General features: G+C 30.9%; 1 protein-coding gene across 2 annotated transcripts; it reads right to left on the bottom strand.

Annotated features, from left to right (window-relative positions):
- Positions 1-838: 838 nt before the first annotated feature.
- Positions 839-18,308, bottom strand: LOC112594320 (protein gooseberry-like). 2 transcript variants are annotated; one of them, XM_025339040.1, is made up of 9 exons: positions 17,691-18,308; positions 16,041-16,344; positions 14,126-14,164; positions 12,168-12,283; positions 8,736-8,932; positions 7,743-7,983; positions 7,079-7,332; positions 4,825-5,035; positions 839-3,200 (listed from the first exon to the last, which is right to left on the bottom strand). In XM_025339040.1, the coding sequence occupies exons 1-9, from the start codon at positions 17,746-17,748 to the stop codon at positions 2,920-2,922; spliced, it is 1,701 nt and encodes a 566-aa protein (XP_025194825.1). In that variant the 5' UTR covers positions 17,749-18,308; the 3' UTR covers positions 839-2,919. The 2 variants fall into 2 exon arrangements, with proteins under 2 accessions (XP_025194825.1, XP_025194826.1); XM_025339041.1 differs by lacking the exon at positions 14,126-14,164.
- Positions 18,309-25,897: the final 7,589 nt, after the last annotated feature.

Raw genomic sequence — 25,897 nt, 5'->3', positions numbered from 1 at the left:
AATTATTATTATTAGTAACCTAACTGTGGTATTATACATTTATAAAATGTATATTCTTAATAACAGTATTACATATAGACGGACTGATTATACTCAAGACGTGTAAAACAGTGGTCTTCAAACTATAGGCCACTACGTAAGCTTTAAGATTGGGTCATGATAAGTTCACTGTTTGAAATTTAAAAAATCCATATTTATATAATACATATTATGTATGTTAGGTATGACACTAAAAAATGAAATATTATCTATTAAGAATTAAGCAATAGACATTAAGCAACTTGAATTTTTTTTTGGTTAATAAATTGACATGGGTTGCAAAAAATGTATGGTAAGAAAATTGTACTGCGAGTCAAAAAGTTTGAAGACCACTGGTGTAGAATGTATATTACATATATATATATGCCATGATTGTAATTAAAAACGAAAATGTTTATGACCGTAAAATTTGTAATTTATTAGTCATCGTGTATATTATATTATTATTATTAAGTATAAGGTATACAGGAAAAAAAATATACGTAACTAAAATTAAAAGAGAAATGGGTGAAATGGAAAGATTTTACAGACAAAAAATATAATTAAACGTATGAAAAAAACGCGCGACGTCTGCTTACAAGATACAAAATTAGCTAAAATCAACAAAATTAACAATACATTCAAATCTGTGTAGTGTACCGGTGATAAAGTATTATATAAAAACGAAGCGTTCGACGAACGCGCGTATATTTACACAAAACGCATACAAACGGAATAGTTATAAACAAAAATGTACAATACAAATACACTATAATATTATGCATACTATTTATAATATATTATATATATAATACAATATCATGTGGGCAATTTAAATCGATATTTTTATTAGGTTTTTTCCCCTTCGACGTAATATAAATGATTTTTGTTTGACTTCATCATATCGCATCGCCGGAATGACTTTAGCAGGTCACACAGACAATAGTGTATAAGGCGTATTAGTATTATTTAATATTAATATATAACATATAATTTCGTAATTGCGTTTTAATTTTAAAACGGCATTTAAATACAAAAATTAAAAAAAAAAAAAAATAGGAATCGGGTTTTAATTGCCTCACAGACAACTGTTTGCGTTCAAACAATGTTATATTTTATATACATATAGTGTAATGAATATAAGGAACATACAAAAAAAATTATTTCGTCTACCCAACAAGAAAATTAAACGCTATGTACATACATCACTATACAATAATTATCGTGTAAGAGTTTGAGACTTAAACCTACATCGAAACAAATTCACAAGTGTATTTTTATGTTACATCATATTATATTATATCATATATTTATAGGGAAGCTGATTGGCTGCACAGGTACAATTATCGTAATAATGTAACTCGACCTTACAACCTTCGACCATAAACTATTTAATAAATCATTATTTTATCATGACATACGTGTATGGTCGGTTGGTGAGTATGAGGTACGCTACAAAAGTACGTTTCGCAAGAGAGTGCCGTTTACTGATGCTGTTGTGGACGAGCGAGATGAAAGAATTCGTGACGTTTACCACATGTCAACTACCTACTACAATCGTATTGTACCGATGTTTTATACGTGATGTATAATATACCTATACAATAACACACATAATCTCCGCACACTTGACCGGAAGACCTATCAAAATGATAACGGTTTCTTTTGTTTTTTTTTTGTTGCTTTCACCGGATCGTACCTTGCCGCTACCCTCTCCGTCAAGGGATGACGATCGCTGGCGACCGGCATTGAACTTGTGTGTTATTTCTGAAAATCGACTACCGACAACAATCATCGTACTCCGCAACAGTATATAAATAATAATATCATATATCTATAATATTACACACGCATATAGGTGTGGTGCACGTTGTGTCATTTATTATTATATTACATTGTGTGTTTTGTACATTGTAGTAGGTTTATGTGCATTATTGTAACTCGTGTCCCTTACGACCTAGCCGTACGTACAGAGTAAATAACATCGGCCATAGAATTCGGAATGTAGCATTGTGGCACTTTTGAGTTATCGTCATCGCGTCATATAATATATATCTTTATATACAAATGTATATAATACTGTATTGTCACCGCGATCCAGTGCATTATTCTGGTATAATAGCAAATAGATCTTGAAATATTATTTCATAATATAGTTCTGATCGAACAAAATCTTCCTCCCGACGAATGACCGCGCAACCGTCTCATAACGTTCGAATAAAAAAAAAAATACCATGTGGCGCGTGTTATAATATTCACGATGCTGAACACGAGTTTTACAATAATTTTTGTGAACCGAGATGTGAACGATATTACAATACTAATTGTACAGCGGGCGTGTTGCAGTGCTAAAAAACGGTCGTAGTTTTTTTCATCAGTCTGTTCTTTTTTTCATTCTGTATAGCTGTTTAAGTCCGATTTTTAGAAAGAACTATAGAAGACGGTTTTCGATTTGCATAATATTATTGTTTTGTGTACATATAATATTATTATTTATGAATCGTGATTATTATGTCATTAGACGTATTATAATTCTATATATTATGTACGCTCGTCCCCAGAATATAAATAATCTGTAGTGCGAGTAGGACTTCAGATCGATGTTTGTCAACGATAGTATATAAAATCGACGGATTGCGCCGGTAATTGGTATGTGTATTCATAGGAATTACGACGATGATGAACCTAACTACACCGACCGAGGCTTGAGACGGAAAAATCAATTTTTTAAACCTGCGAATTTATCGGTACCTTCGCGGAAAACATTCAGTGCATCGCAGTTTTTGCAGTACTTCTTAAATGTGGCGGCAGGTTGTAGGCAGGTGGAATTTTCGTCAGGATAGAAGAAAATGGTGAAAAATCGTCGGAGCGAATTGAATCTCCCAGAGAGAAAGTGGAGAATCAGTACCACGTGTAAAACGGTGGATGCGTCTGTCGGGGCTGATAGTAAGCAGCCGAAGTAGGACTCATCTGACCACCCATGCAAGCTGTCGGTATGAGCGCGGGCTGTGGACTTATCCGAGTCGGATTCATGGGCGGCATCTGATGGTGTCCGCTGACGCCGCTTCCACCGCCAATGCCGATACCGTGGTGGTTGGCCAGCGTCGACCAGCTGGACGGGCTCTGCATCGACACCAGTTCGGACGATGACACCGTGATCAGGCTTTCGCCACCATTCGCTCCTATTGAAAGTGCACAAAATCCAACTTTTAGTACAGGTATGTAAATATTAGATTGGTAAGATTAAATAGTTTCTTATGTGAGTATACAGCTATAATTCAGTTGAGTGTGATGTAGGTACACGATTTAACCACACAATATAAATATTACATTAACTCACTGATAAATAATGCACAAATCAAATTGTTATCCCTTTTAAAAATACCAGCTTTTCTTACTGTACGATTAGGACAAAACGTAAATAACCCGAAAAAATCATGTGATACAATAAGTGAATAAGAGGTATAAATGTAAAAAAAAAATGATATATAGGTATATTGGCCAAAATTATACCTTTTAAAAGAACACTCGACTAAAGGGAAAACCATTTTTCACAAAAGTTACGTATTTTAAGATTTTAGTAAATTGTAAATCTAACTTTTTAAACTTCAAAGTACCTACACACATAAAATTAATATTCGATTTTCAAATTATTGTAATATATGCACAATATACTGCATAAAAATTGTTATGTTATTTTGTATAAGTATCCGATAAAGTACTAGCAGGAAACAAAATTACACTTATAATGTAAAACCCACGAATAGATTGTTTATGATCATTAAATAATACTCTATAGACTTCTACCAATGTTTTATACATAGAATGAAATTGTTCTGTGACGACTGCTACTGGTACAGTCCGGTACGCCCGATGCCCCGCCCTCTATATTATTATTCAGTTTTTAAACTTGGTGCATGCGTTCAAAAATTTTGTAACATAAAGAACCAAAAATAACAAATTACTATTATTTCAATAATAATTTAATACGTCTATAAATTTGTTTTAGAATAAATTCGCATAATACCTTTATTACCAAAATCGTGTGGTAAAAAAAAAAATTTCAAATTATTTCATATTGATGTAGCAGCTGTATTCGCAAGCCAATATAACCATCATATTATCTGTTTTTGAAATTTAACGTTAAAATCAAGCACATAAACCGTGATTATTGGAAGAAGTATATATGTGCAGTCTATATAGTACGTCGGATTTATGAATATATTTATAGTTTTGACAGGTTTATATTATATATTTTAAATTATTTTGCTAATAAGTCGCACACTACCATAGAACACAGTATATTATGAATTATGATTAACATTAACCAGGAGACTTTAATTGGATAATTATATAAATGTCGACGGAAAGTACAATTGTAACAATAGTTATGTTGTTACGTGAGTGTTTACGGCCATCGTAATTTAGTTTAATTTTTATTTTATCAGATAAATAATTAAATTATAAATAAAAATATTTAAGTTTAAGTCATATAATTATACGTATTGCGATTAACGGTAACATTTTTTAACGAATGAGGTATCGTACAAATTGTACGTCTAAAGAGTAATAAGACACAAAATAGATGTAAGCGCAGTCAACTTTGCGTCGGACTTGTTGAATAGTTCATGTTATATAATTATACCCATAGGAGCACTCTATTTTAGTCTAACAGCCGGTCACAAGGGTGAGTCCATCTCCGAGTACGGCATTTTATACCCTATAGATAGCACCCCATCACATATACGCTTTAGTCAAATGAGGGTCGCAGTTAGGTGTGATGGATATACTGATATTTTGATTTACCGTTTGATTGTCCCATGAGTGTGATGTTGGCCGACACAGGAGACAGTTGATGGTGTGTAATCATTGTGGGAGCCGAGTTAGCCGCCGCCGAACCGATCTGATAGGACTGCGACGCGGCCGATAGCAAGTTCGGCGACGAGGCCTGGTGATGGCCGCCGCCTGGACCGATGTGCAATTGCGAAAGCTGACCGCTTCCGTTCAACTGTCCCATCTGCAAGACGAAACGAGAAAAAAATAATTATAAAAACGATATATAACTATAATTTTTGACTAAATAGGATATATTGTATGGGTCACGCCAGCATTTCAAATTTTGATACCTGTATCAGGGAAAATGGATAGGTAAATATGTATTTTAAAAACTAAATTTGTAACATTTTTTAATACCACGATGGAAGGGGTGGAGGCTTTTACAAAAATAATAAGGATTACGGGGAGTGGAAAAAAGTTCTATTTTTATAAGCTGTTCTAGATCAGAGGTTACTAATACATTTTCGCATTCATGGTTTACCGTACTATATTTTCAAAGTAGGACTACAGGACATTTATGTCCATATCATTTGTGGTTTAAATACAACATCGAAAATAGATTTTTCGAGTATAATACGCGGACTTACATGAATACGTAATTTTCGATAATTGCTTCGACACAGCATTTTCAGATACTTCGCGGTAATTACTGGATCACGGTGTACCTGTATTTTCAGATACCCAAAATATTGGATACCGTAGTTAGGCTAAACGATACGTACAGTTATTATTGCGGTTTACCGAAAATACCGCCATGCAGCCCGTCCAGTCCAGATAAGTTGGATAATGTAATAACGTCATCGAATCGGGTTGTTTATAATAATAATATATTTTATTTAACGACGGCGGTCGTATACATATTATAATATGATAATATGAAACAGATATAAAATTTGACGGTGAGACCGGATCTATACGCGTTGGACGATAATGTTAAACGTTATAATATTATGTATATATACCACGAACGGCGGGGGCGTCCGTTACCGCAGCACGATAATAATATATTATATAATATACGGTTATAAATAACTCGGCTACCCCGCCGGTAAACGGTGTCACCGCGAGACCCTTTTTATGACGTTCTCGCAGCCTGCGACCAGTCGGGCATCATGAAAATGTATTATTATTGTATGTGTATATTTATATAGGTATACAGCACGTTTACGGGTACATAATAATATTATAAGCATGACGGCGGCGGCAATACGTTTTCCAGAATGAAAATCATTAATGTTACCACGTGCGCGTCCCGTTTTATAATTTAAGATTAATAATATTACATTATAGTCCTATTTCGATCGTCCCGATGAAATTGTGACATTATACTAGTATTATTAATATAGTCGTTATGGGTACCTCCTGCACATACAACAAACGAAACAGCTACGACGGACTGTTGAATAATATTTATAACATATATTATTTATACGTACAAAGTGATTTACTATGCATCAAGTATGCCCATCCAAATTTTTCTCTAATAATGAATTCATTCAAATAAATTTATTTCAATTATTGTCATTTTTAAGTACAGTATTTTTATTTATTTAGGTTTTTATACTATTTAAAGAGTGTGTGGTGATAAGAAATTATTTTTTAATTTTATACAACTAAATTTTAACTGCAAGGGAGGGAGATATTATGAAATCTTTGATCTATCTAAATTAAAATTTGAACGGATAGTTTTTGATTTATTAAAATGTATAAACTTATATAAGAATAATAGTTCTTAAAAATGGTTTTACAAAATTATAGATTTTCGATAGATCATACTATTCATGTTTTAAACCACGGACTTAATGTCTTTAGTACATTAAATTAATTAACTAAAATATTTTCCAGTCGAATTTCAATTTAGATTAACGTTTTCAATAAAATCATCTGATAAATAATTAACAGGCAAAAAAAGTTTGGTGCTCTCGAAGACACCGAAATAGATCTCGATGCGATGATAATGGTATAAGTTAGGGTGGATACAATTTTGAAGACACCTTTCGGCTTTCTCATTCATGAAAATTAATCTATATAAAAATGTGTAAGACTTATTATTATCTTTAACGGTACGTATAAAAAATGTCGTATGACGAGTGGATTACGAGAGGAAGGTTCAATTATTTATGTTTATTTGACTATAAATTATCATGTCGATGAGGTGGATAATAAGATGGAGTTTGTATGTGTGACGGGAATCATACTAAATTACGGTCGTTTGAAAACTTACTTGAGAAGTTAGCAGCGATGACGAGGACGTGTAGAGCGGCGTGGTCGGGTACGTACCGCCCGCGATTCCTATGTACGATGTAGCCGTTGCTGCTTCGGTGCTAATGTTGCTGTGAGGCCTGTTGTCGTGGTCGATTAATGACGTGGCACCTAGACCGCTGTACATCATGCTGTTTTGCTGATGTTCGTCCTTGATCATCTGCTGTTGCTGTTGTTGCTGTTGCTGCTGCTGCTGATGATGATGGTCGTCGGTTTCTATACATACGTTTAAAATAATAATTTATTAGTACAGCTAACGACTGACCTTACACCAAATAGGTAAGTATATTATTGCCGTTTGTGACCCAATTTCAAATCGGTCAACCACATAAGGAGTATTAAGTAATGTACTTTGTCACGAAGACAAGTCATGAGGAACGCGTCAAATTTTCCAAAAATCATAGTCAAATTTTATAGTAGACGTCTATAAAACTAATTATTTATTATTTAACTTGTAAAAACTAAAAAATGTCGTTTGTATTTGATATAAGGGGGGATGTAAAAGAGTAAATACTTTTTTTTAACGATTTCGGTATAATTTTTCCGCACTTCAAACGGACATCAGATTGATTTGGAGAATAAAATAAACGAAATCAAATTTTATAATAATGTAGACAGTGTAGTACCTTTGTATCCGTCCGGCGTTGTGTTGTACGGTTCGTGCAACTGTTGCGGTGACATTATGTAAGCGGGTGTGGATGACGAGTTCGGGCCCGACGACTGTTGCTGTTGGTTCTGTTGCTGCTGAGCGGACGGTGAGTACCCGAGGGCCAATCCCATACCGTAGCCACCGGAACCTGGCGTGGAACTTCCGGTGTTGCTCGACATTTGTTTTCTCAGTCTGGCACGCCGATTACTGAACCATACCTGTAGAGAAACGACACACACATATACACTCTGTCATTGATATGGGTTTGCACTGGTATAATACTATAATATAATTATTTTGACAGCGGTTGAAATTTTTTTTAAAAAGAAATAGGAATTTGAAATTTTAATTTCCTATGTGAAATATTGTAATTAAATTCATCATTAAAATGAAATGGATCAATTGTAGCTTGGTTTACTATAAATTGGGCGTATTGTACATGTAAATTGTATAGAAGCATACAAATCCTATAACTTAAGCTCTTAGCTATATTTACAAACAAACATAAATCATTTTAACGATTTAACGTCGGATTATCGGTATATAAACTAATAAATTATACTATATAGGAACATTTTTAAATGTTTCTTTAGTACGTAAATAGCTTAAATTGACCGGAATAGTAAAAATGGTTAGCACGAATTTCGTTCAATATGCAAAGAATATAATAATTCTAGTTTGTACATAAAATGACACAAATTTGTTGCAATAAACTACTATAAAATATAAAATTATTCTTTTTTTGAAAAAATTTTAATTAAAATAAATATTAACATATTATTTATAAAACTGTTTTTATCTTTATAGTTTAAACTTTTTAAGTTATCTTAAATTTAAACTCGAAAATTGAAATATAATTTTATATTTTACTTATTGTTCACCTAATTGGACATTCTATACACTGTCCGGATATTTTATACAATGCCCATTTTTCTACTTAACCAAAACATATTAATTTGTATATTGTCACCTGTATTCTAGCTTCGGTCAGCTTGGTACGCTGGGCCAACTCTTCTCTAGTGTAAATGTCTGGGTACTGGGTGCGCTCGAACGCCTTTTCTAGCTCATCCAACTGCAACGCGGTAAACGTGGTTCTGCTGCGTCGCTGTTTGCGCTTTAGCGGTATACCTGGTTCCGAATCACAGTCCGAACCGTCTGAAGTCTTGCCTGTGCAACACATTGTAACAAACGATAATGAATGAATGTTGTACAAATCGAATCAATTACGGAAAAAAAACTTAAAAAACCAATCTTCAACGTAAATGGAATCTAATATTTTCCATTCCATAGAAAGCGATTTTAGGTCGTATACTGTTTTTATCAAAAAATATGCGTTATAATAATAAACATAATACGAAATAGAAATCAATAATGTTTACTGCTGTTTATATCCATATACATTACTATTAATCGTTTTGAACATTATAATAATATTTCAAAAACAGCTATGTTACATTATGTTTCATTCATCCAAAGTAATAAATTAAAGCGCTTCTATACTTTGTTTTAAAAATTTTAAATTCATTTTTTTTGTAATGAATTTTATATAATCGAAAAACATAAATTATAGGTAATAATATAAAAATACCTATATCGATAGTCTGCTATCAAACATATTTTATCATTAGATATCAGTCATCAAGTACCTATTTATAATCACCACGGTGATTCGATAACCATTAATAGGTTTATTTCATGACAAGAACGTCCAAACTTCAAGCAGCCAAAAATATGTATAAAGTAATTACTGGAGTTTAAATTTAAACGGGTGGTAAATGGTGACAATTACAGACTACAGTCTTCGGTGTGTAAAGTATAAGTGTTTCTGTTCATAAAATTATTAAATTATTAAAAATATTGTATATTATTTATTTTTATTTTTAATATGATTCGCGCATCATAATATGGAAAAATGCACGTTCAAAAATGTTTAGGTAATAGGACCTTAAACGGTAATTTAAATCTTACCAGGAAAATAAACTATAACTGTTATTAATGTTACGATGACGATGCCTCAAATAATATCAGTATTTTTAATGACAAAAAGGTAAACAAAAAAAAGAAAAATGTTTACGAAACACCCAAGTAAAACGAATTTCGTGGAATGAACGTGTTAATATAACCATATTATATAGATCATTCAAAACGAGCAAGGGTTTTTGAGCAACTGTACACATATTATTATTATTATGAGTAAGTATACCATCCGACTAAACGTATGCCGAGACGAACACACACATACACCACAACAGTTTAGGATTCGAAAGTGTCGGATGACTGAAGTACGTAATTTCGACAGACCGCAACGATTGGGTTACACAAAGAGACCGACCGGCGGCGGTGGCAACGAACATATTTTGCCAGCGATCGCTTGTTTTTGTTTTATTGTGTTTTCGTGATGCATTATTAGTGCTTACGCGCGTGTGTGTGTGTGTGTGTGGATGGGATGGGAAAGAAATAAAGGCGGCGCACTGTTATAGCAGGACCTTGTATAGTCGCACGTCACGGGCGGCGGAGGGAAACGAAAAATCATTTTTCATAATAATTTAGCAAAAAAAAAACTTCGCTGTGGGTTTTTGGCGGCGTCTCGGCGGCATGCGGTCACATTGAGTCGGAGGCGCTTACGAACCGTCGGCAGAGACCAAAACGCAAAACCGGGTAATGGTTTTTAAAATAACAATAACGCAATACGATGTTGCACGTCGTCGCGGCAGGTATATTACATATATAGGTACGTATACCATTATTGGCATTATTATTATTATCATCATTATTATTATTATTGTTAAATTTTATTGTGTATAGATATGGATATAATATATACTAATGACGTTTGCGGTACGAGAATCGGTTTTTTCGCGATGTGAATACGAGTCGGAGACGATGATTGTATATAAATCTATATAATATGATGATGTTCTGTATCGACACACAATTTGTAAACGACCGTCAGGTGTGTGAGACCGAGGCAAAGTGTGTGCCGCCGCCGCCTAGTGTCCGATTTAGATAATGCCGCCTGTTGCAGATATAATTTTCAAAACTAAATCGATATCGAAAAATATTATTTTATTTTGTCATAATTCGAACATAAGTGCATATACAGGTACGACGTGTTTAGTATTTTCTAATCGATAAAATTTTGTTTAAAGCTACATTTGACCTTTTCTCACGCAGGTCGTACACTGTCAATAAAAATTTTATTTTATCTTATATAAGATTTCCATATCAAATAATTATTGATAAATAAAAGGCTTGGTAAAAATAATCTTATCGTTTCCTCATATTATATATATATAGGTACTCAAGTGTCGTACATCGTTTATTTTTGTATATTATGTAGTTATATATATAACACATAAATATTTGGAAATTTTCGATTTTATGTTTATGAATTTCAAACACATGTATGTTAAATTAAAAATTAACATATTAATTAGTTAAAATTTCGTCAAACAGTTTTAATCGATTTTTAAAAACAATTTTGTAGAAGGTACTTATATAGTATAATCGCACTATTTCATATTTGTTGTTCAAGTAATGGGTTTTAAGTTTTCAATTGTTAGTATATATAGGTACAGAATAATATTCATCGATTGCAAGGAAAAAAGTATAAAAATGTATTTTTAATGGTTTTAAACTAAACTATTATCTAATATCAATCATGTTTTCAACTTGTGTGGCTTATCTTTTCAATAAAATTCAAAAGCCATTGTTACGTGGTTATATGGCGTCGTGGTCACTAAAATTTTTACTACGACAATTTAAATATCCCTAGCTCACATATTGAAATTATAATAAATGTTTAACGGCAGTACACTGCAGTAATAGAGTTTGCCGTTTCATTCCATCAAAGTCATACTCATATATATATACCCGTCTGAACGAATGCCAAACACAATAAAATCTGTTTTATTATCGCTTCATTAGAGGAGAACTAAGAAAGAAAAAATCGGTTTCGCAAATGTGTTGTCACGGCCACAATATTAACGATTCGAAAAAGTATCAAGTTGAAAAAATAACTTTATGTGCTAAGAATAATTATTAATGGACTATCGAACTTTAATTTTAACACTACGATTTCAATTTCTAATATTTCATAGTATTAATCAACAATTATTTATGAACGATTTGCATGGTTTGGTTTTTATAATTTGTAGACGACTTTTTTGATGATCACAATAATTTTTAATAAGTATAGGCATAAGTGATAAATTGCTGAGAGAATTATGAAATTATTTTGTTTTTAAGAGTTTTGTATTTAGTTCCTTTTTGAGTTATGCCTTAAATATAATTACAGTATAAATGTGCATACTTATTGTAACTATAGTTGCCATAATAAAAATAATATGTATATTGCATTGATATACCAAATGTATATTTTTAAAAGATAAAATAAACTTACCGTCGCTAACTTTTTTTTCTGAAGCCGAATCATCTCCATCGTGGCCCCTTAAAAGTCTGGATATTGCGCTAATAGACGGAGCGCTTCCTCGGTCACACAATCCTTCTCTAATCAATCTATAACAATATAGAAAATAACATAGAGAAATCATTGACACCACGATTTATTTTACAGTACCTATAATAATAATAATAATTTATATTTTAAGACGCGTATTTTCTCCCAGGTGAAACTATTGGTGTGTATTTTAAATGATGTACTTTATCTTATTCACACCCACGTACTCTTGATTATTCACTAGTGTCGATGGGTATTAAATAGAAATATTGATTTAAGTATTAAGTTATTTATACTTGCACTGCCGTATATGTACATTGTATATATAATAGCTATAGGCTACAGTATTGGACATTTGATAAAATGTTCTGAAGCTATATTTTACTTCAACTGTACCTATAAAGATTTTAAATGGAACTCATGCGTGGGCCCTCCTACCGTGTTTAGAAAAACGGCAGTACTGTACATATTATATTTTTGTTCAGAGATAAAAAAAAAAAAATAATAATAAATAATAACAAATACGTAATAATAAAAACGAAAGGAATGAATTCAAAAAAGCAAAAAAAAAAAAAGAAAAAAATGAAACGGTAACATTTACCTACTATAGTAGTACTATAATACTGGTAGAAAACTGTTTTAAAATAAAAAAAAATTCACAAAATAAGAACATACTCGGGTGTATCGTTAAAATAAGGAATTGCGATGTTCGGGAGAGAGGGCTCGATATAAATCTTATGTATACGCATATAGACGTGTCATAATGTATCATATTATTACATTATGATAATAACTTCGAATAATTGCGTAATAATCGAAAACAATTGAATTGCACAACCGATAAAGGAGGAAAACAATAGACCAAAATACCAAATGGGACATTCGTAACATTATGTAATGAAAATAATTTTCGCTGTACTCGAAATGGTGTTTGTACACTGCAATATATGTAATCTTACTAAGGAAGGTATAATAGATATATTTTATTTCCCAAAATCATGAGCGAGAAGTATCTATGTATTGCATACATCATAAATGGAAAATATGTATAATTTTATTGTTTAAGTAAAGTAATATTTTTTCATAAACTTACAATTTTCTTGTTACCTACGGGGGGTTGAAATTTTAAAACATTAAAGGTATTATATTCATGAATTTATATTATATACATATCATATCTGTATGCAAGTAACATTATAACCAACGGACAGTCAGTTTTTATGTTTAAGTAGTTGACAAGTGTAGAAATAAATTTCAGACTACTTTAAGAAACCATTAATTTATGTATGGAATTTTATTGTTGTACGACGTCTTAACAAGCATGAAATAACCAAGCAGTGCACACATACTGGACTACCTAACAATACGATCGAGAGAAAAAAATCGAAGTTGAATAGTGACAAAAAAAAAAAAAGAAAAAGAAAAAGGATCCAAAGGTCATATTCTGAAACCGTTATTTATGGCTCTGTACACCAAATATGTGTAGTATGTATACTGTATAGGTATATGCATTGTATATATAAATATGTAGCGGCAGCAATCCTACATAATAATATATACAAGCGAGCCAGTTTAGAGTCAATAAATTTGAATGCCCTTCAGTGAGTTGAAAATTGATGTACAAAGGGTGCAGCAAGGGTAAAAAGTCTTGACCCTACATTATAAAAGAAAAAACATCCCATTGACAACTGATGATTGTATTAAATATACATACACAGTACGTGGATTTTATGTCTTGTTTGGGAAAAAAACCACGGAGCACGCGTCCCTTTTATATAGAACATACATAATAATAAATTTTAAAACTAATAAACCAAAATCATTGCTATGTAGTTTTATTTTCTTTTGTATAAGAAAAAGAGTTCCGTTTGAAATTTTAAGAGAAATACGTAAACACTAACCTTTTATTATCGTGATATTGGGCGGGCTCATTGTCATTTCTGAAACAAAAACGGGATCATTCTTAGAGCTTTATTAAATTTGAAATACAGCAAAGAAATCACTTAAAAATTTAATAACACAAATTATATTTAAAACACAATAACACGGATCGAAGATTATCTATAAAGGTATGCCCTTAAACATTTTTTGGTATAAATGTATAGTACATATTTGAGAGGTCGATTAAAATCCTTTGGAGAAAGCGACTATTAATATTTCAGCCGGCGAGGTAATATATATACGTATAATCCTAATATTTTATTTATATTACATTGTCATCGCGTATATTTTATATTCAAAAATTTGTGCGGTACCACTGTATAATTCATAACAATAATAAAAATTCAGCGATTTGGTTCAATGGGCGTGTACGGTTACAGTTCACATATTTATTAATTTATCGTCGTTTTTATTAACTGTACGTTAAAAAGGTATAGATAGGTTCGCCCTACAGGAAAAGGCTTCTATAAATATAATATTGCCATTAGCCATATGCTGTTTGAAAGTATTCATTTATCATAAAATATTTGTCTTATATATATATATATTTTATATACTATTATTGTTGTTGTCTCTGCAATGCAGACTAATTTTGATTGGACAATGATAGTATTATTTATAAGTAATTGGCTCCCTAAAATTACTATAATATGTGGTGTGTATAATAAGTTTATGAAAAATAACAAATGTCAAGATGAACGCTGTTTTAACTTTATTTGAGCAAATGAGATACATACTATATTCAAATTATTTAAAAAAAATCATAAACACATAATAATGTACAATCGTAAGTTTTAATTTTTATAAATAATCAAGTACAAATCAATATTTTCTTAATTCTCGATAAATAATATAAAAATATATTACCTAATATTATAGGTACATTTATATAGATATAAGTATTTGGCATGACTATTTATAAGTTGATTAGGTATAATAATTATTATAATTATTTTATTTTTGGAAAAATGAATAGTATACCTAACTTGTTTCAATATGTTTCATGTTAAAATATATATTATCTGTTTGTGTACCAAATAATAGCCAATGAATAAATAATAAGAATATATGTTGTGGCCAGTTGTGGGAGAGATCGAATAAACGTAAATCGATAAACAGAATATAGTATATGTAATTTATTATATGTTATATGTAGACAGAAGTAAAGATATATTTTAAGTATGTTAAAAAATTCACGACATTTAATAATATGTGTATCTGCATGTATATTAGATTATAGAGTAGGTATCAGTTGTATCTATATCTAATCATAGGTATTTATCGAGAAAATATATCAGAGCAAACATCAAGTATATAATATATATATATATAAATACTTCGTCATATTATATAACAACTTTGTTGTTACAATTAGTCGGCTATCATAATACACAAATATGAAGTACACACATGAAAGCTATATTTAACTAGATTAAAATTTAGATTTAGATTTATTTTTAATTCTGCTATCAAATGTTAAACAGCATACAGTTTTGGGCATAATATTTGACTTATATATTACCTAAAAGTATAATATTAAATTCAAACAGAGTTTGGACTGCTGATTTCAGGTCGGGATTAACACGACGCCGATAAATTATATTATTTGGAATTTAGCATAGGTATTACGTTTGTGATATATCGTAGGTAAATAGTAGGAGTAAAGCATAGGTCAAATCATACGATTTAATGCCATTGGTGTAGCACGAAGTACATCTATAGCAGATATGATACATACCCGATGTATAATATGCATATACGTTATACATATACCTTTATATTCAAATAGTGCAGGTTATATTATTATATTATGTACTAAGTAATATAGGTAAGTATTTAATAATAACTTATAATATATCATATTATGTTAGATACCTGTCGCGTATCTCCCAGCTGAAAATTCCGGGATTTTCCGTTTTATACTCCTCGATTCTACGTTCCACGTCTGGCGTTGCAACTCTGGGTTTACTGCCGCCAATCACGCCTGGTCGGATGCTACCCGTCTCTTGGTAGCGATTGAGAATCTTCGATACGCATCCATGTGACACGCGCAGCTGTCTGGATATAACGCACGGTCGTACGCCAGCCGCGGCCATTTCGACGATCTTCAGCCGTATGTGATTGGGCAAAGGCCGGCCGTTAATGAACACGCCGCCCAACTGGTTCACCCGGCCCTGGCCTGCAGTCACATCATACACAAGTGGTAAATAACGGGACGACATAATACGGGTACTTATACGTTATACATATTCATATGTAGGTATGCCTACTGTAAAATATTTAATATCGCATCTCACACGGCTGGTATTATACATATATTACATTATATAGGTGCGTTCTAAGCCGATTTAGGGATCACTAGGATGTTTAGTTTATATACAGATAAGAGATGAGATAGATGGTATATAATATAACGCACCAGTGGTCCTATCAGTGGTTTTTTTTTTTTTTTTTACGATAATCTTAAATACCTGTAACTATTTGGCTTTGTACTGTAGACCTCACTTATCGTGCTTTCGATTTAGCCGTATGTGCATGCATGTCAGCATGACACGTTGAGTATATACTATTGAATATATTTTCTGACGTATCATGTAATTGTAACACATAACAATATAATCATGAATCATTAAAATATTTATTATAAGTCATTTTATACATATCACCTACCCACGCACAGCAAGCGTTTTAAATAGATTTCAACGTGAACTTATATGAAACCTATATGTATCTAATGTTCGATATTATTTTAGGATAAATACTTATATACTTATTTTGAATCGTCTAAAATATATTCCGTTTATAATTTTTATAGAAAACGGTTTATTTTAATTATATTTGACTCTTGACAGTTGATTTCTGTCCAATAGCACCAGCTGTTATTTATCCTAAAAATAGGACGGTGTAGGTTTATGCCTAGCCTAAGTTATCTGTAGTAAATATTTAAGTAACCCCAGGTCGCCATAATCCATATATATCGGAACTCCCTGTAAAGATTATTATCTGTCATAAGGGATTAGAAAAGTGTAATGGTGTCATATAGTACCATTTGATAATTTTGTCTTAAGATTGTATACATTACGAACTGCAGAATATATTTTATATAGTTGTTTTGAAATATATGTGAATTATTCAAGAAGCATCTAAATAAACCCAATTATCATACTGCATTACATTCCACCCTGGTCTTGTTATAGTATATATAAGGAAAATTACAGTTAAACGAGCTAGAGTTAAATGATGAGTAAAGGTATAACATAAAGTTATATACTACAGAACAGTTAATATAAATTATACGATATAACATATAAAGCGATGGGAGTTTTTACATGTACCTATACCTCTATAGGTTTTTCTATGCGATATATAGGTTGTCAGGTACTATAGAAAATATAAATCGACTTCGTTCGATTTTATTATCGCGACTCATATATTATTAATTGTACACTTATTCGCACGAGTATAGCTAGCCAATAAGTATATCAAAATATAATGGTTAAAATATGCATATATATAGGTACTCGCCTTGAAATGGGTATCCGGTAAAACAGGGCCTCATCATGCCGTAATTGGTAACCGTCATATTTCCGTAACTGTGCAGTGAGAAACGTTTGTAAAGCGGATGAACATCGAAAAACGAAGCCGGCGAATGTCTTATTTGTACGTGTGTTCAAGAAAATATTTTATCGAAACGAAAAACAACTCTATAGTGAAACAAACGACGTGATATTGTATATTATTAATGATAGGTAACACACACACAAAATAATAAAAAATAAATATAAGAAGAAAAAAAAAATACAAATATCTGCGTACACTCGCGGGAGGTATACTATTCGGCGATTTCGGTAAAAAAATAAATAAAATATATATATATAATGCGGTACGTGGCGTATTTCCTATGCTCTGTAAGTATAACACGAAACGCGAAACAGAAATTGTCGGACGATATATTGTTCTCTCTCCGTGATGTGCGTATATCGAGTAGATCGACGGCGACGATGACGTTTATACGTACACTCGAGTACGGAAGAGTAAGTAGATTTATCAGTGTACGACGAGATATTTTTATTATTATTATTATTATTGTACCGAACGCACGGAACGCCGCCGCATTGGTGTCACGAACAAGACTGGATCTCGTGTGCCGGCGCACTGACGGTGTAGGGCGTGCGGCCCGTGCTCACGGGGGCGTGTATGGCGTTCGTCGTCCGTCCGCCGCCGCGGACCAATGGCAGCCCGTCGTCGGAGAGCGGAGTGTGAGGTTTTCCCCCGTTTCTGGTGCGTTTTATCTATCACTTTTTTTTTTATATTTTTTTTTTTTTTATTTTTGTTTTTTACCCACCGACGTGCCTACCCCCTCCGCATCGCGCGTCAACAGTGGTTACCGCGCGACCACCATCGTATCCGCGGCGTATATGTTAACCCGCGCGGTATGCGTATAAAATATTATAATAATACATCATACGACGTATAGGTATATTATAACACGCGGCGGTAGCTATAGGTTCTATTCATGATATTTATGTGCAGCGTTTATACCACGTACGTATTTATGTGTGTCTGGCTATACGCGTATATCTATTTTAAATTCCCACACCACCCCGTAGAGCTGAACCGTATAGCTGTGTAGAAGCTTTTTATGCACGAAAATGATAAAATATACACGCCGCTGCGGTATAGTAGAACGATTTACACCATCTATTCTGCAGCAACAGCGGACGGAGAAGACGGTATTATAATAGGTATAGTCGACATTTCAATGTGTACATCATCGTATTCTTCTGAAATCTAAAAAAAATTTAATATATAGATAAATATATATAGATGCATGGGTAGGAGGTATAGTTACGATGTTATATAACGCAGCACTGCATGACACGCGCGATAAAAATTTCGAATTTCACAGCACGCCGCACGCGACGAGAAATACGCGCATTATAAACGCCGTCGATGTTGCTGCGTGGTCTGCGGTAACGCAGGTAGACGTTTCTAGACAATATCTTTTTATTTTAACTATTTTTATCCGGTATGATATCTGTATATAGTACAGTTATAAATTATGTATAATGTTCTGTAAGGTTTAAGAAATTATTCTTCAGCAACTTTTTAAATTTATCCCGTCGTACCTATACACACGAGGTGATATGAGTATGATATACGCATACTGCAGCTGGTTGCCACAGAGAAATAATTTATACTCATACCTATAGTATATAATATGTACGATATAGGTTATCGATGTATTTACCTAAATATACCTAATGTAGATAAGTTTGTTTAAAATGGATTTTTCTAACTTCTATAGATTAAAAGATTCAACAGTTGATGACGGTATACATAATAAATAATAATGCAATAATTTGTTCAATTATGTATTTTTATGACATGTAATAATTATTCAGTAAACTCTGACTCTCGTTATGTCTAATCTGGAATGTAATAATAGAAAAAATATCGTGAATGATTTCAATTTAGTTTGAGATATCTACGTTCTACTTTATAAGAATCTGTATATCTATACTACGTATACCTACTTACGTTATCAAAGGTTATGGTAAAATTAATAGTCTATAATATTATACCTATATTCATAGCGTTATTGTGATGACTTATGAAATGCAGTAATACATTTCGATACCTTACGTATCTATAGTATACTTATGACCTATAGAGGAGTATTCATTTTACTCAATGAATTGCTTTTATTGTAATAATACATCTATGCATAATTATAGGTGATTCAATGTTTATATAAAATATGGCATATGCACCATATATGAACTTTTACTCGGTATTACTAAAGTAATCTGTCTATATACCATGTTAAAATATATGTATAAGTATATAAGTACATCTTAATCATTTTAGTTTTCGATATTTTCTATATAATCTACATAATATTATAATATGTAGCCATGTAGGTACCTATATTATTGCAGCTATATATATATATAAAGTATTTATATAAGAACTATTGCATTGAAATCGTTGAGTTATCCAAAACAATATATTGCAAGACTATGGGCGTTACGGTGATGTCCTACATCGAATAAAAATAAAATGTTTTAAATCGTGTGAGTTTAATACATATATTATTATTGAAGGACTTAAAAAAGTATACAACAAGGAAAACGTATTTTAAAAGTCTATATACCTATATAGGATACGCCATATGCATTTATATAATATATATGATATTGTGTGTAGTATATATATTATACGTATATATACCTGTGTATGTAAACTATACATATTATATAGGTACATTTGTATAATGACGTGCGCTTATAACACTTCTGCCGGCGCGGAGGTGGTAAAATAATCAAACAGGCAAGTATCTATATAATAATAATAAGAGAAGTAAAAAAAAAATGTAAAAAATAAGAAAAAGATTTATAAGATGAAATCTGGCAGTAAAAAAAAAAAAAAAAAAAATGGTGGATCGTGACGAATCGAAAGTAAGGACTTTCACGGGAAACGAAGCCAAACAAAAGGTTTGAGATGTTCAGCGGACCGTGCACGCATCGAGTGCAGCGCTCAATACCACACAGCCCGACAACTCGTACCATTTTTTTCTACTCTTTGTAGCCTATTATAATACCTACCAAACTATAATGGTCTAATGTATTATATAGCTCATTATTATTAGCCTATGTTCCCTTTACCACTTTATAATGATATTACGCCGAGAAAGTGTAGATATTAAATTATATATAAATATATATATATTATGGATATCGAGCGGGTCAGCCGCATGGTGCAGCATGTTGCGTCGTCCGGATAACGTTCGGACGATATTCTTGGCGTCAATATCGAATTGTGCGTTTGGGCTTTGCCAAACGTGCATGTACACATCACGGGGGTATAGCACATTTTTCCTTTTCGTGTGCTCTCTTTTAATTCGGTATTGATTTATGGTTCGAACGTAAGCTGATTTTTTCTCGGTAAACAAACGCAACTCGCATTTTTTTTTTTTTGCACACACAATCTATTTTTTCCCCTCCCGCTGTGGATTTTTAAACACTGAAAACCCTCTACAGCTATACACGCCACAGTATATTATACTCCTTTTGATATTTTTTTCTTTTTATTCGCCATTATATAAGTATTATATTGTACTTTTTGGGTCGCTATTTCTATTTAGAAAAAACTCCGTGATGACAAATTGTTCGAACCTCCCAAGTCGAGTCACGTAACATTTCTGTGCAAAAGACAAAAAAAAAAATAAATATATATTTTTGGCCGCGTACAGATTTGACCTTGCGTATGGTCACCCTTGCGTTATTTATAACGTGTATTTTTTTCTTTTAACAACGAGTTGTATATAATATAAATTATGTTATAAGAAATACGACTTGAGGACAAATTGTTTGTGCATAGTATATATATCATATATATATAATATATATCTAACCTACAGCAGTAGCAGGCACAGTATACGAAAATATCCTCGAAAAATTCTACAATATATACTGTATATTTATATCCAGGTATTATTAAAAAAAGTATTTCATCGTGTTTTTAACAGAGATAATTCTGCAAAGCAATATTATATTATTATGTATCTAAGTATAGCTACTGCATCGTATATATTCAATATTGCAGAATGTTTTAAATCAAAATATAAATAGAAAGAGAAAATGCTTAAAATGTTTATACTGAATTTAAATAAACCAGCTTACTCTGCAAGGACGGTATAATTTAGATTTCACTGAAAAAAAAAATAAGCTATTAAGTATATAGGTGTTTTAAATAAATTGTTTGATTAAGTAGAGATATTCGTTTTGGTTTAGTAGGTACAAACATTTCATTAGCCGTTGAAATTTAATAAATAGTCTTGCGAATTATTTGTATAGGTACTATTATAATAATATACCAATATATTATATAGTGGACTCGGTCCATTATTTAAATCAGTTGGTCTTTAAAAGTGCTTTGGGTAAAATATATTAACACAGCCCGTGCACGAGAAATGACCTGTGACTGACTGGTGTGAAAAATGACGGAATATTATGTTTATCTGTCTGACGGTGTCACACTGAATAGAAATCGCCACACTCCATCGATTTCCTTCAAACAATAAACGACTACTTATAAACATTGCAGAGTATACTTATACTTTTGTTTTATGTTACGTGGATATGTTTTCGATTGTTAATTTTAAGTATAGTTTCACAAATTTCACGAAAATCACAACGAAACATATTTTTAGGATTGAGTTATGTATGAGACCAAAACACGTATAATGATATAATACATAGATAGGTATTTTCTTCTTCCTCGATTAACAATGAAATAAAATAATAACAAAAAATAATGTAATTTATATTCTATATAATAATTTAAATAGTACGAATAAAATGTGTGTGTGTATGTGTACTGCATTTTTAATATATATATATATTTTTAATTTCACATTTTAATCTTAACTTTATGATACAATGTGTCTCGAGGTGAAATGACCAACAAGTGTCATATGAAAAAATACTTTAAGTTATTTAGAAAAACTGTTTAAAGGGGGTGGGTTAGACTCTTTTATTTATTTTTATTATATAATTTAATTATCTTTTAATACATTTTAATTTACTGTACATTTAAATTCAATAAAAATTATCTGCAAAACTATGTTTAAATTTTGCATGTTATTTAATTAAATTATAAATTAAAATTTCTTAATCGAGAAATAATTTTTCTATTTTAAAGATAACATTTCTAATCCTTGTTAAAATGGTGGTAAGCAATTTCCGAACAAATAAGCTCACAAACAAAAATAAGTTTCTAATCTACTTAGAGTAAATATTTGTTCATTTAAAATTTTTGTGCGTTATTTCAAATATAAATATAACGCCTGTACATGTACAATTATTTAAAATAATCTCTTCTTTCATGACGTCATTAAATTTTAATTATTGTATCTAATAGGTGCATGCATTTTAAATTTGAGTCAGCCGTCAAGAATGATAATGTAATCAAGAAATAGATAATATTCGTAAAAAAAAGTATATAGGTATAAGAATACATATTGAAATTATTGAAATTTATTCATTGCAATATATTATAATCATTCTAATAGTAAATATTTTAGTATTACGATTAATTATTATATATAAGATTTTCGCAAGTCGTAACAAAAATTCAGATAATAGGAAATAATTTTAGACCTTCATGAGTAATTGAGTTTTCTGGCAATTTGATAGAAAATGATGAAATCTATGACAAACGATCCGTTACCATAGAGAAATAGGTAGATAGGTATTTATGTGTTAGTTTTGACGAAATATAGATAATAGCTATATTACGAATATAAATTATTATTTTTATTATACCTACGCTATAAATAGTTTCTAAATATATTTTGAAACTTCTACAACACGTTATTCATAAATAATAGTCTGTACTCTGTTTTTAATACAATTATTTATTCGTTGTATACTATTGTATACGTCTTATATTTAAGTATAAATATAGAAGACAATTTGTATTGTTTATTGGTGACATTTAAAGTTTTTTTAATCATTATTCATTGGTATAATTCTATCTTACTTTTAAGCATATTTTTGTAATACGACAGTTTATTAAGTATGTTAAAAATCTGTATTTGAGTCTAGTAGATGTTTATTCAAAAATGAATTTAAAAAAAAAAAAATTATAAATTTTATATCATGCAAAAGTAATTTATTAGTATTTATGGGTATATAGATATTAAGTAGGTACCTACTCTTTTATTAAATAATACACTTTTTGAGAAACAATGTGTTGTCGTAGTGCTAGATCTTAACTCAGGACCTCTAGAGGACCCTTATTCTATAGTTGGCAGTTACAGTAGTGAAGAGAGTCAGCCGTATTTCAAAAAAAATTTCAGTTGTAATACATTATATATTATATACAACATTAATCTTATTATATTCATATTATAAAATATAGTTTAATGCACAACGTTATTTATAGTGGACACCATTAATTTATCATTTTGATTCTGAGTGACGTCTGCAATAACACGGATTGGATTAAATTACCTACCTATGTGTTTTTTATGTATGTTTTGTTGTGTAGAAGGTTTCAAAATAATGTACATTGTTGGTTAATATATCTTCCTATAATATTATTTGTACATATATGGTTCAATGTAGGTAAATACATAAAGATAGAAAATCATGCACAAATACGTACCTCATTCAGAGGTAAAATTTAGAAATTATTTAGTTGTTGTGAAAACTGAGATGTGCTATCGCCATTATTCGAAACCATGTAAAAATAAACATAAAGCAATATTAGTAAACGTCCATTTTTAACAGTATTTTGACAACTAACTTAGAATCATTTTTTATTTGATCTACATTTTTTTCTGAATTGAATCATAGTATATTTTAAATCATTAGTCTAACGTATGTGACCATAAATAGATACAATAGTATAATATTATTGCGTATTATTAAATTATACGTGTATTATGTGGCATATTATGGCTCAAACAACAATTTTTAAAAAAAACTGGTCTTCTAGTGTTTCTTCTGGTTTTTAAAGATTTAAAAATGTGTTTAATTTAAATTTAAATCAACAATAGATGTAAGCTGGATGTAAATAATATATGATATTTTATTATAACTTAATTTTACGCCCAGTGGCGTACCTTAAAATATTCAATAACAAGGGAAGTTACATTATGAATTTAATCATAAATTTCAGAGAATTTCGGAGAACCAAAGAAACTCATTATAGAGAGTCCACAAGAAGCGTTAATAAAGTCTATAATCTATAAGTATATCATATTTTGTGCTAAGTTACAACAGCAGTATACTTTATTAAATAAATATAAGTTAATTATATTATATCTTATATGTATAATTTATGTATAATGTAGCGTTAATAAGGTATATGTCTTCCCTGTAGTATCAGGCAATCACATATGTTATATAGATGCCGAGCCTGATGTCCTGGACGGATATTAACACTAAACGCCGCGTCAGGATGTTTCGAAGAAAACGTATTGATTGGTTCGATGCAGCTTTTGATAACTAAATGATTATACATTGATTAGAAGATTACTGATAAAGGTAACACATTTTTTTAAAGCTTTTGTATGTACTATGTATCAACTGTAGGTATTGAACATATAATATACTATAATTATAATAATATTGTAGTAAATATAGTAATATATTATAGGTCACAGTGTACATTATATTATATTCGTAAAAAATTTTTTCCAAAATCTTTATTTTTACTAGGGTAGAGTTGATACGTATACCCTACCGCTCCGTGTAACTTTGATTTTCTATGGGAAGGAGACATTAACTAAAAAGTAGTAGAAAAACTTTAATATAAAGGCAATAGATTACTTAAAACTCAGAAAAAAAAATTACAATGAAATGGGTAAAAGATATAACCTCGCACTATTTTACTAAGCTTTTCTACTTTATAGATTAATTTAACATGTTTTACAAACAACTAAATGTTGATAAATTAAAAATTACAAGTCAACATAATACTTATATGAGTTATAACTTTATAAGTAATGATCAAAATTGTTTTATTTTAATGTTTTTGATCTTATAGTTATAACTTTTGACTATGCTTAAGTGCGTTTCTACAACTTGTAGTTAAATTCAAATTTTATAAGCACATAAATACTTTACTGCATGAACTCTAAACCACTACGATTACATATGATGTGTATAAATGCCTTGTAGTTATTACATAAATTGTTTATATTTTTTTGGAATCAAGTG

The sequence above is a fragment of the Melanaphis sacchari genome, unplaced genomic scaffold, assembly GCF_002803265.2.
Source record: "Melanaphis sacchari strain LSU unplaced genomic scaffold, SCAv2.0 Contig22_pilon_pilon, whole genome shotgun sequence".
NCBI lineage: Eukaryota > Metazoa > Arthropoda > Insecta > Hemiptera > Aphididae > Melanaphis > Melanaphis sacchari.
The sequence above is the reverse complement of the archived record's forward strand: the minus strand, read 5'-3'. Positions and strand labels throughout refer to the sequence as shown.